This window comes from Thermobia domestica, chromosome 8 (assembly GCF_964235325.1).
Source record: "Thermobia domestica chromosome 8, izTheDome1.hap1.1, whole genome shotgun sequence".
Taxonomy (NCBI): Eukaryota; Metazoa; Arthropoda; class Insecta; order Zygentoma; family Lepismatidae; genus Thermobia; species Thermobia domestica.
The window spans coordinates 287,089,442-287,102,784 of NC_137461.1; the positions used below are offsets into that span (position 1 = coordinate 287,089,442).

Consider the following 13,343-nt stretch of genomic DNA (forward strand, 5'->3'; position numbering starts at 1 on the left):
TGTTCGTAATTCTTTTCTCTACTTCGTAAAGTGAGCAGTTAATGTGCTAATACAATATTTCTAATAAGCGCCTCTGCTATTGTCAAGATTCGCAGTAGCGCGAGAAGTCAGCGTGCAGAACTGCTTGTCGCGAATTGTCAACACCGCTCAAAGCCAATTGGACGCCGCGTAAAGCCAACTCAAGGCCATGCCGCTTCTCATCTGAAATCTGCTGTAGATGCTAAAGACATGCAAATTATGCTAGATCTAGCATCATTATGCTAGATCTGGCAACGCTGATCTCAACATATATTCTACATTTTTGCTTCTTCTTCTTCCCAACAGATTGTGCACTTTTAAGCACCGTTGTCCAAAATAGCTACAACTAAAAATGGAAGTAATTCACAGATATCAGTTATGCAATATCGTTGTAAATATTCACCATTCTATTAGGTATTGATCAACACCAATATCATCTCTACGACTTACATTTCTCGAGATATGGCTCCACTACGTAGTTTGTATCAGTGTCAAGAGAGGTCACCTGCGTAGGTCGCTTCTAGCGCCTGTAGTGAGCTCAGTTGGAACTAGCTTCTCAATGTGAAGTAGAGTGTTTCCATCCCAACATAGCAAATGGTTTCGTTTCGTTTCATTAAAGTACAGGGTAAATCACCCTGAAATTAGCACAGACCAGGTTTTTTTTTTTTGGCACTTTGTAAATTTTTTTCGGATTTATTATATTAAGTAGCAACATCGGCGTTATCTACTTTTTTCCCTGTCTTTCGTCGATGACAGTTCCAAGTGGCGTCTGTTTATTTTATTTTTTTTATTTATTGTAAAAAATTCGCGTTTAAGTGAAAGGCTTTCATGATATTCAAGTTTTCTGCTCGATTCTAGGCAATAGGTTAAGGAATATGCTTTCAGTATTTTCGCGTTATTTATTGTTCTAATGGAAATGTTGCGCATATTTTATGTTGATCGCTTCGTTAAACCCTAAAGAATGTGCATTTATGTCATACTGTTAAAAATTGTACATTCGTCGCATGCTTACAACGGTGCCAGGAACGTAGCTAGGAGAGGACATGGGGGCCCACGGACCCCCTAAAAGTTGGCTTAGCCCTCCAAATATTTATTTAAAGTTATTTATATGAAGGAGCCCATTTGCTAATATGGCTTCCCAAAATCAGAACTCTAGGTACGTTCCGGAACGGTATCAAAAATTAGGATTTCTAATGTACACTCATGTCCAAAATTATTGTCGCATGTCTATAAATATGTTGTTCTAGAAATAAAATTTGATAACGAATCCGCCCAGTATTTCTTATAATCTCCCGAAATCGGAACTCTCTTGGCTAATATCTCGGGAACGGTAAGAGTGACGCGAAAAATTCCATCACTTGTTTGAGATAGTATTTAATGTTCCGTCAAATGGAGGGCTCAAAATTGAAAAATTCCCAAATAACACACACACACACACACAAACAAACAGAGAGAGAGATGGAGAATTCAGTAACGAACCTTTTATGTTCGTTGATTAGGTCAGACCAGTTTCCACGTCACAAATAACACTAGAGTACCAGAAGCAAGGAGAAAGAATTTCTCTGGGCAGTGTATTTGTAAAAATTTACTTTTGTTAATGTCACTTTTTAAGTTTACTTACACAACTAGCTTTGGGCTGAAACTCTCATGAATGACTCTGCTGTAAGAATAAACGGCAGAAGAAAACACGTTTCCTTAAAGATGAAAACAAATGTTAACACTAAACTTGTAAACAGCATGGTGGTTAATTAAGAGTAAGAGCTGTTTCTAATCTAAACAAACTACACTAAAATGTAACATGTTAAACAATATCTTAACTTCTCACTGATGGTAGCCACATATACAATGGTTTATTTACATAGGCTATTTTTATGGTACTATATATATATATTTATCACTTTCGTTTATACATAAAAATTTCACGCTCAATAACGAAAGAGCAATACACTATATTTAGTGAAACGCAGTGAAATTATAACAGGGATTTCGTACAAGGAACATAACCACTAGACGACGAAATCACTGTAATGCAATCTCTTACGCGTATATATATATATATATATATATATATATATATATATATATATATATATATATATATATATATATATATATATATATATATATATATATATGTGTGTGTGTGTGTGTGTGTGTGTGTGTATGTATGTATATATATTCCTGGATATCAGTTTTATATATCGCAAATTAAAAAGAAAATTTAATTTTTATTACTTCAAAGCCAATATTTTTGCGATTATCTGATATATTTCTCTGTTAGTATACAAAGGACAATAAATACTAATTCACGGTTATTTGCAAAAGAAATGTCAATAATATTAATACGAAAGCAAAGACTTAAACCTCTACTTCAACACACACACGAACAAAACACCAAGAGCCATCTTTTATTAATTTTTATATTACCAAACCGTGCATTTCATAGCATCGAAGGCCAGAAATTCCTACAATTTTCAAATGCCATATAAAATCATTATATAAATAGAAGTTTATTATTATTATTATTATTATTATTATTATTATTATTATTATTATTATTATTATTATTATTATTATTATTATTATTGGACTTTCAACATCTACTACAAGTACGGAAAGGGCGCCGCGGTGGCTCAGTGGTAGAGCGTTCACCTCTAGTGCAGGGGTCCTTGGTTCGATTCCAGCTCACGGCAAGTGAGCTTTGTAGTGGACAAACACCGTGTGCGTGGGTTTTCTCGGGGTTCTCCTGTTTCCTCCTACTTTCTTCATTCCACCATTTCGTTCATTTCTCATCATCACCGTCTCCTTTAGCCTAGCCGGCATAATCGTGGGACGTAAAACTTAAAAATTTCATTTCATTTCACTTTACATGTACGGAAAGTTTCATAAAATTAAATGAAATGTTTAACAAGGCTGTGGCGGCTCGGTAGTAGTGTTCTGGTGCATGGCGTTCCTGGTTTGATCCTATCTCGCGCCATGTGGGGTTTCTGGCGGACAAATACCTTGTGCAAAGGTTTCCTCGGAGTTCTCCCATTTCCTCCCAACTTCTTCATTCAACTATTTCATTCCTCCTCCTCACCGCCGTCTCCTATAGTCTACACCAAAGATGGCGTGGGTTAATGATCCCTGACCTTTACGATATAAAATGGTAAAGTGTTTGCCATGGGAAATATTGCGATGAATTTCAATTTAATTGTCATATATAATTATTTCCTTGTTGAATTACAGATACTTTTCTGTGGAAAATAAGATGTAGTTTAAAAGTCGCAAATCAAGGTAAAGTAGGCGAACGTGAAAAAAAAACCTGTAAAATTCGACTGTGTCTCGAAAGCCGAGTTGATGAATTGATTTTGAGTTTAACGTCCCTTTCAGGAGCAACGCTATATGAGACGGGACCTACTGATTAACGTGGAATCTGAAAGACATGAGCTCTCGCTGCGAATCAAACCCGGGTCACCCACGCCAAACGCGTGTACGCTAACTGCTTAGCCACGGAACAGCTCTCAAAAGCCAAGTAGTACGTTCTATTGCTATTATTTCAATTACAAATATCAATATCCAAAACTGCCTGAAGTTATTTTTTTTCACTTAGATATACTGATCTCAGGTATGTAAATAGAAACGAATAAAAAGGAAGAAAAATGGAGACCTTGAAAGTAAAACGTAAACAAATTCACCAGAGTTCAGAAGATACTCTCTACAATACACTGACTGAGCAGAGTGGGTGAGAGTTTATCATGGTGGGTCGGTGGGTCACGGTGGGTGGGTGGTCGCAGTAGGTCACGTCCTGTTGACCCACGATCCACTGACCCATTCATAAATCTTGACCCATTTGATTCACGGACCCACTCCATCTCAGGTCTACACAGCATAATCGTTGGACGTAAAATTAAAGATTTCATTTCATTTTTTTAAATGAAATATTTAATTTCCCACGGTGATATCCTTTAGTCTAATGGAGAAGGGTGATTCATGGAAATAAACGATTATGAAAGAATTGGTGGAATGTGAATGAGGGAGGAAACAGGGGCATCCAAAGAAAACCCATGAATACCATGCTGTCTGCCACAAACTCACATGGCCTGGGAATAGAGCTGCGTTTGTTATTAAGATAAGATATAAGCAGTGGCGAAGGGTGATAGTTTCAGCAGGCTCGCAACCAGAGGGGGGTTAGGGGGACCAGGCCCCCCTAAACTTTTCGTAGCCCCTCTAGACCTTAACACAAAATGCTATTATTAATATAAAAACACAATTTAGCTATTGTAAGAGAATTTTTAATGACTTGGTCCCACTAACATATTCATCCCCTCCCCAAACCTCTGTGGCTGGTTGCGGGCCTGGTTTCAGCAGGGTAGGCCCAATGTTATAATAATAATATCACTTGGATTATTGCATTGTTGTATCATCTTGTAAATATCTCTCTTAGTTCCTTCTTAAAAGTCGTATCCGTGACTAATCTCCTTAACTGTTCATAGTGATGAGCAAATGCAAGACTAAGACCAAGACCGGGGTGGTCTTGGTTTTGGTCTTGGTCTTGCACATCCAGTCTTGGTCTTGGTCTTGCACTGGAATCCTTGGTCTTGGTCTTGCACACCCAGTCTTGGTCTTGGTCTTGCACTGGAATCCTTGGTCTTGGTCTTGCACACCCAGTCTTGGTCTTGGTCTTGGTCTTGCATGCAAGAGTCTTACAAGTCTTGCATTTAAGAAATCTCTAGCTTTTCATAGGTAAATTTTACTATGGATATAAGGGATAATAAACTCTACAATGCGTTAATAGTAACGGAAATACAACGCATGTTTCTAAATGTAATATAGTTTAACTTTGTGTAAGAATCATGATAGTGTACAACATAGGTGATGACCTTTCCTTTTTAATGGGTGCCCACGCTTCACTACTTGTAAGATATGCCTAAATCACAACGTTTCGTAATCTGTTTATATTTTTTAACAGATCTAACACTCCAATGGTTACCAAACTGGGGAGGCTACCCCTGGGACGCATCAAAGAAAATCAAGACGGCATAGTTGGATCGGGCCCCCCTACATTTTTAGGCTGGCTACCGGCCTGGCCTCAGGACCTTTTACCACCCTTCGCCACTGGAAGTTTGAAATAAATATACTTGAAACATAAGTGTTATTTTAGTTTAATTTGATTATGGAAGATAGATGCGGTAGCCTACCCGTTGCTTCAGCTTTGCCAACCTTTCAAGCATCTTGAAACCTTAGTACGAAAGAAGATTTACAAGATACGCCAATTAATGTGTTACACCAAAAAAATAATACCAGAAGAATTCAAAAAGTAAAGAGACCTGCAATTTCTCGCACTAGGGTTTGGTATCCAGAGCTGAATTAGTGTTGTCTGCAACACTTCCATGCGACGTGTCACTCTTATTTCCGCGTTAATCGTTCGAGTGTAGGAGGCCGTTAAACATGGCAGCTCCATTATCAATCTGCACCAAGGAGGAAATGAAGGCAGTGATTCCGTTTTTGTTTGCCGTGGAAGGTGTTAAACCTCTGGAAATTGTTCGTCGAATGCAAGCGCAGTATGGTGACAGTTGTTTATTGCGAAGCAAGATCTATGAATGGACAGAGCGTTTCAATCAGGAAATAACTTCTTTATGTGATGCGGGAAGATCGGGCAGGCCATCGACGTCAATGACTGAGGACAATTTGAAAGTCGTTGAGGGTATAACGATGGAAAACAGACGAATCACAGTGGACGAAATCGCGATGTCCATTGTTTGGATCATTGAAGGAAGCGCTCAGGGCAAGAAGATATGCAACCGATGCAGAAGTCATTGATGCAGTGCAAAATTGGTTACAGGTGAAGCCAAAAAACTTTTTCTTCTTCGACGAAATCAAAACACTTATGAAACATTGGGAAAAGTGTGTTGAAGTGCACAGAGATTATGTAGAAAAATAATGTATGTTTCAGTTTTCTATCATTAGAATAAATGTACCTTTTCTCGTCCTTTTACTTTTTGACTGCCCTCGTATAAGTACTGTATTTCAGGTAAATTTATTAGTTTCTTTAAATAGATTTTAGGTCATGTCATATGGCAGAGAGCTCCCATGCTTGCACGTTCGGAGTTATCTTCTCTACGGCAATCACCTTGAATGTGGTTGAACGATACAATATCTTACTGATATGCATTGTTTGACAAAATACCATCACGAGAAGCTGTGCCAAACTAGCTGCAGAGGAAACGCCATCTATAGGACAGTGTCAGAATAATGGAGGTGTGTGTGCTTTTAGTAAAACTAGCTACCAGCTCCAGACTGTTCACACCACTTTTATATTTCTCGTAAGAGTTCTGTGTATTGTAAGAATGTAGATTCCTTATGTGAATGCTTAGCTTTTACTTTTCCCCATAATATCAAATCGCTTCTTAACATCAATCCCTCGCAGCAACTTTCATCGGCCAAATGAACTACAACAAACATAACATTTCGTTCCCCCTATGATAATCGATGTTGCCTAACGCCCCCATTTGTAATTGCTAAATTTGAGGTTCATTTTTACAGTACTAACAAGATCAATATGCAGAATTAGAAACAAAAATACTTACAACAGAATGCATTCGTATCAAAGATCCGACTTCAATCGGCTTATTGAAATTAATGTCACTAATATGACAAACTTTTGGCTGGTGCTTGCTGAAAAAAAAATGAATAAAATAAAATAAGTAGAACTTTAACAGAATTGAAACATGCTAGACATGTATTTAAACACTTCCTTACTACATGATTCAATAAACAAACTGGCTTCCGTTGTTCCCCCAAAACAATTTTAATTTGTCGTGGAATGTACGAGGGAGAATCAGAAACTAAAGTTACAAGGCTGATGTTTCTGGAGTTTCTTCTGTTATAGAGGAAAGAGGAGTGTGCGGTAATTTTTTTAATACGTGGAGTTGACAACTGTGCAGAGTTTCAGCCATCCGCCACATACGGCGCTAGTTGTAGGTGAACACAAATGGCGACACGTTTGGAAAACTAGTCTCGTGAGAAGTCCGTTCAGTTCGATTTCTGTGGGCAAAACATGTAACCTTGAATGAAATTCACCGGCAGCTGGTAGAGGTTTACGAAGAGACTGTAATGTGTCATCAGCACGTCGCAGAATGATGTCAAAGTTTGCGGATGGTAGATAAAACGTCACCGACGAAAAGCGCAGTGGCCGATCCAGTACGGCATCAACGGATTTGAACACGGTACGCATGGAGGAGTTGATTCAGGACAACAGGAGGATCACGTTATGGCCTGATGACAGAATTGGGAATGTCGTTCGGAAGCCTTCATCACATTGTGCATGATATTCTGCAGTACTGGAAACATTTCGTGACCACGTGGTTGAACACGCAAGGACAGGATTTTTAGCAGGGAATAGGGAATCTTCAAACTCATCCTACGATGTGATAAACTCTCAACTTTATGGAGACTATGTCGAAAAAACCTAATGTATATACCATCTGTGGGCTGTATTGGTTGTATGAAATATACACACGTTTCACTGCACTTTGTAACCTTCTTTCTGATCGCCCCTCGTAGCTTTATAAGCCACGAATGGACTCTAGATAAATATTATACCATTTCTCGTATGGTGCAGCTCTCATTTTCGCCAGGGAGGGTGTAGAAGCATGCAGCCTCAATATACGCCTCCGTTCTACTACGCTTGACGTACTATAGACGATCACCTTAATACGCCACAACAACTACCAGGTAATACGCCTGCGCTCTTTAAGTGCTAGTATCTTACACAGCTTACGTTTTGCGAAGTAGAGATGTTTGTTTCCATTAATTTGATAACATAAGGTTTATCTTGTGCATGATGGGAATAACATTATTTGATAATATTTCACACATAAACGCAATCAGATAATATTTCACACAGAAATGCTATTAGGTAATATTTCACACATAAATGCTACTAGATAATGTTTCACACATAAATGCTATTAGATAATATTTCGCATATTAACGCTATCAGATATTATTGGACACATAAAAGCTATTAGATAATATTTCACACATAAACGTTATTAGATATTTCACACATAAATGCTATTAGATAATATTTTACACATAAATGCTATTAGATAACATTTTACGCATAAATGCTATTAGATAATATTTTACACATAAATGCTATTAGATAATATTTTACACATAAATGCTATTAGATAATATTTTACACATAAATGCTATTAGATAATATTTTACACTTAAATGCTATTAGATAATATTTTACACATAAATGCTATTAGATAATATTTTACACAAATGCTATTAGATAATATTTCACACATAAATGCTATTAGATAATATTTCACACATAAATGCTATTAGATAATATTTTACATATTAACGCTATCAGATATTATTGGACACATAAAAGCTATTAGATGGTATTTCACACATAAACGTTATTAGATAACATTTCACACATAAATGCTATTAGATAATATTTTACACATAAATGCTATTAGATAACATTTCACACATAAATGCTACTAGATAATATTTTACACATAAATGCTATTAGATAATATTTTACATAAATGCTATTAAATATTTCACACATAAATGCTATTAGATAATATTTCACACATAAATGCTATTAGATAATATTTTATATATTAACGCTATCAGATATTATTGGACACATAAAAGCTATTAAATAATACTGTGTTTCACACAAAAACGTTATTAGATAACATTTCACACATAATGATACAGAAGTACAGTAATTTTCCTGCTTTTTTGGTTCTTTTGTATGTAACTTACTAGATATATATGGCATTGAATCACCGTTCGCCCTCAGAACAGATCTGATGCGACATGGAATGGAGTCGTAGACGTCGTGAATGTAGCAAATGGAATATTACACATTTCGCGTGAAGTGCACCACTAGGTACCATGACAGAGAGAATGAATGTAGTACTCCATGCCGGATATGTGTCTCCAAAATGGACAAAAGATGTTCAATTATCTTCAGGTTCAGAAATTGTATGGGTCAAGAAATGTATGGTTTATAACATCACTTTTTATAAGGGCTAACAGAAATCTCTAGATAGATGGTAGAAAATCACAATTTATGCATTATATAGCACGTACAACGGCAAATTAGTATTATTTTCATCTTATTTTAATAAAAAATGTGTTACGAAAATTTAAAAAATCTTGGGCCGGGTTTGAACCCATGCTAAACACTATTTTCATTACTAGTCCGTTCGCTAGCGTGCTCAGCTACGATAACTTTTTCTTTTCTAAAAAGATCAACCGATCATACCTAAGTTTCCTGACCAAACCGAGTTTCCTCGTATACAAGGTCCCTTTGACCTATATCATACAGGGACACGAACTCATATATATCAAGGACAGTTAAAATTCCGACCTTACTCTTCAGAGAGATTCGAACCCCCAGTGGATTGCGCCTCATGATCCGAAGCCGAACGCCCGAGACCACTCGGCTATTGCCACCGGCAGAACTGGCAATAATAGACGTTTGATTTGTGCTATATATATATGCTACGTGGCGAGAAACTGATAACTCCAACCAATTAGAACCATGTATTTAGCTCCTATCCCTAGAGTCGAGCGTGATTAAAATATATGCATTTCGAACTCCAGATCTTTCCATCCATCCTATCAATCATTAAACACGATATATTTTTAACATTACAGTCGCAGTAGTTCGGCCAAGTCGATTAGTGCACTAGTTTTGTCCCAAAGTAGAAAAATTGCATTAAATATTCATAAATATTCAAGGCACAAATCGAAACCAAAATGGCGCGAGAATAAGCCCGAATCCACCTGCACTGAATGATAAGATTGTTACAAAGTAAATAAGTTAAAAATAATAAATACGTTGACGCCAGGTATGATCACACATTATAAAGATTGAATACAAAACCAAATGGATCTAATTGCACGAAATGAGTTTTCCAAACAGTCTATCGAATCCTGATGCCATCTTGTCTCATATTTACACTAAAGTAAATGTGTAGCCACCAACAAAAGTATCCCCCCTTAAGTGCTCTAATTCCATTAATTCGAGTCCAGATCATTTGCAGTTGTGAGTACGCCTGGACAGATGTAGCCCAAATTAGAAGTAAATTTTCTCGGCCCTGACAGCAATTGGTAGCCTTAATCCAGGTGTTTATGCAGGTAAAATTGTAAAGTGACTAAAGAAAACAGCTCTCCATTCTAAGATGAATCTCTATGGTTCGAATCGTGTTGCCCAATGAACACTACATATTATCCTCAATATTACCGTGTATGTAATGTATTATTTCGTTATATGCTGTATGTTTAGATAAATAAAAATACTGACCAAACATGAATCAGAAAATGCTTGAAAGCAGATGAAATTATCAAATCTAGAACAATTGCTGGAATTAAGTTTGTAAATGATTGCCTCTATTGACAGAAGTTCTCCAATTCTCCTCATTCGAACATCTTTTTCTTTCTGGAGAGAAGATCTTGCTTGTCATACTGAGTATGCATTGAAATTGATATTGAAACATTTGTAAAAGTTTGAACCTGGCAGGGATGTGAACCTGGATGCTCCGGATAGAAGTTCAATGCGCTAACCACTTACCTACCGCATCACTTCTTCTTTCACCCAAACTATTAGCTAGTTAAATTCATTGCAAGATATTAATGTTCGTATAAGGAGACGTTTCATATGTGAATGCCTTGCTTGATTTGTACTTCTTGTACTCAAAAGCAAGTTATATGGACCTTCGTCAATGAGGAAAATATCACGAAACGTTCTTCAAGTTGAGACTACCTCATCGTTTTTAACGATTGTCCCGATTTACATTACTATTCTTTCTCACCTTAACTTGTAATTTCCAAAGAAGAAAATACTGCAGACATTATTTCCGCATTCTTTGAATTGTATCAACATGTGTAGAAATTGAAAGTTCTATTTTTTCTTCCATAACTACTAGTTTATTTTCTTACCTTTGTATAAGGAATTTATAGCGAGTGGTAAAGCATACAACTCGTATGGCAGAGACCGGGGTTTGACTATTATTGTTTCTTTATTACAAGATATTGTTTACGTAATTAGTATAATAATTCTGTTATTCCCTTATTATTATTATTATTATTATTATTATTATTATTATTATTATTATTATTATTGGAAAATCGAGACTTGGCTACATATTTTATATTATATGAAGTTTTTGATTATTCAATTTGAAGTCTTTTTATTATATGGAAAGTATCTGAAATATGAATTGCTTAAATCATTATTTCTAGCAGTAGACCTAGTAGTAGTAGAACAAAATATTAGAAACATAAGCAATTTCTGACAAACAATAATCTCTGGTTTTGATCAGACGTATTTTTGACGCATTAACAATATGCCTTACGTATTAATCTATTGTTCGCTAAACACGTTACGTTCCCAGACAGTACGAATAAAGGTTTATACGGCTGACGTCACCATGTAGTCGTACTTCGTATTTCACTTTCCTATTGCGAATGCACTGAAGAGGGTCGTCTCAACACTAAGACTGAGAAAAACAATATTTTCCATGTTATCTTACATTGGAATTATCAATATTACAAATGATAAAAATTTCTTTCTGAGATTCATCTTAGAATGGAGAGCTGTTTCGTTAGTCACTTACTTTACAATTTTACCTGCATAAACACCTGGATTAGGGCTACCAATTGCTGTAAGTACCGAGAAATGTTACTTCTAAGTTGGGTTGCATCTGTCCAGGCGTTCTCACAACTACAAATGATCTGGACCACAAGTAATGGAATTAGATCACTTATGGGGGAAGATACTTTTTCTGGTGGCTGTACGAATGCAGATATCTACTGTTACCTTGCTTCACTTGATTTCTTAAATAATTTTTTAAATTAGAATATTGTTGATCAATTTGTTCTAATGTTTTATCTACCTATTTGTTAGAATTAGATTAGAGTCTAGTGTTACCAAGCAACAAGAAATATACTGTACTTATGTACGAGGACTTACCTATATAAGAAAGCATTAGTCCACGCTAACTGGTACGCTTGGTCCATCACAAACCCGCCCAAGATTGTGTTGTAGATATTACGATTCTGTAAGTACAAAGAAGTTGATGTGTGATTTCAAGACGTTTACATTACGTTTTCTTCTTAATTTAATTTTTATTTCTGTTATATTTCATTTCCTGTCGGGGGCAATGGTACTCAGTGGTTAAGTCGTGCCTTCCCCGCTGGTCTAGTGGCTAGCGCATGCGCGTGTGATGCTTATGGTGAGACTTTGAAATTTTAACTGTTCTCGATATTTCTGAGTTTGTGACCTGTCTTTGAGACTAATGGGTCAAAGTGGATAAAGTAATTAGATAATTAGGAAGATGAGTGGCTGGGAAAGGTTCGATTTAACAATTATTTTTCTTAAAAGGGAAAGTGGTATAGTGTTGACTCTGGTGCGTGGTATGCTTGGTTCGTTCCTAGCTCACACCAAGTCAGGTTTGTGGTGGACAAACACTATGTGCATGAGTTTTTTGAAGTTACCCGATTCCTCCCACTTTTTTCGTTCCATTTCGTTCCTATCTTATTCTCATCATTTCATCTCCTTTGGCCTACACAGTATAAACGTGCAAGTGAAAGATTGCATATTCTATTTCTGTATATACACGTGCTTATGGATTCTTATCACCGTAAACAAGATTATGTAATCATCAATCGATGTCTTTACTGTATATCATTATGAAACATTGAAATCCTAAGAAAAATCTAAAACACACTGATGTTATCCTATATACAAACCAGCAGTTCCCAATATGGGGCACGCGACTAACCGTTCATCAGTACGCAAAAAAGAATAATTATAAATCGCGAAAAATTACCTAAAAATTACATCACTGCGTGTCTTCGATTTTAAATGTATTTATTTAAATGAGGATGGGACACATGTATACGGGACCCATGATGTTTTGATTCATTCTTGTAGTACTCGACGAATCAACGATATCAAAATTTTGAAATCATAATTGGGGGACAGGGTGGCTCAGTGGTAACTCTTTGGTGCGTGAAGTCCCTGGTTCAATCCCAACTAAGTTAGTTTTGTGGTGGACAACATCGTGTCCGTGCCTTTTCTCGGGGTACTTCCGTTTCGTGCCACTAAACTGGTTCTTCCATCATCATTCACTTGCCTTATGATCCGTCCCTTTCAGCCTAAAGAGCATAATTGTGGCTAAGGTTTCATTTCAAAACAAAATTGTTCATGAACAAATAAGCTGCATAATATTTCTTTAACTGCTTATGTGGGTGCGAGTGCGGTGGCGATATTTTGTATCTGTGCAGACCTCTACCTA

The 13,343-nt window shown here is 36.5% G+C and overlaps 1 protein-coding gene across 1 annotated transcript in view; it reads right to left on the bottom strand.

The window, feature by feature from the left end:
• The window catches only part of LOC145693678 (acyl-coenzyme A thioesterase 9, mitochondrial-like), a 154,138-nt gene that overhangs the window by 11,136 nt on the left and 129,659 nt on the right, over nt 1–13,343 (bottom strand). The window contains exons 10-11 of the mRNA XM_081769925.1: nt 12,017–12,102; nt 6,588–6,675 (exon numbers count right to left, since the gene is read on the bottom strand). Of these exons, the coding sequence (XP_081626051.1) occupies nt 6,588–6,675; nt 12,017–12,102 (174 nt within the window). The remainder of the gene's footprint in view (nt 1–6,587; nt 6,676–12,016; nt 12,103–13,343) is intronic.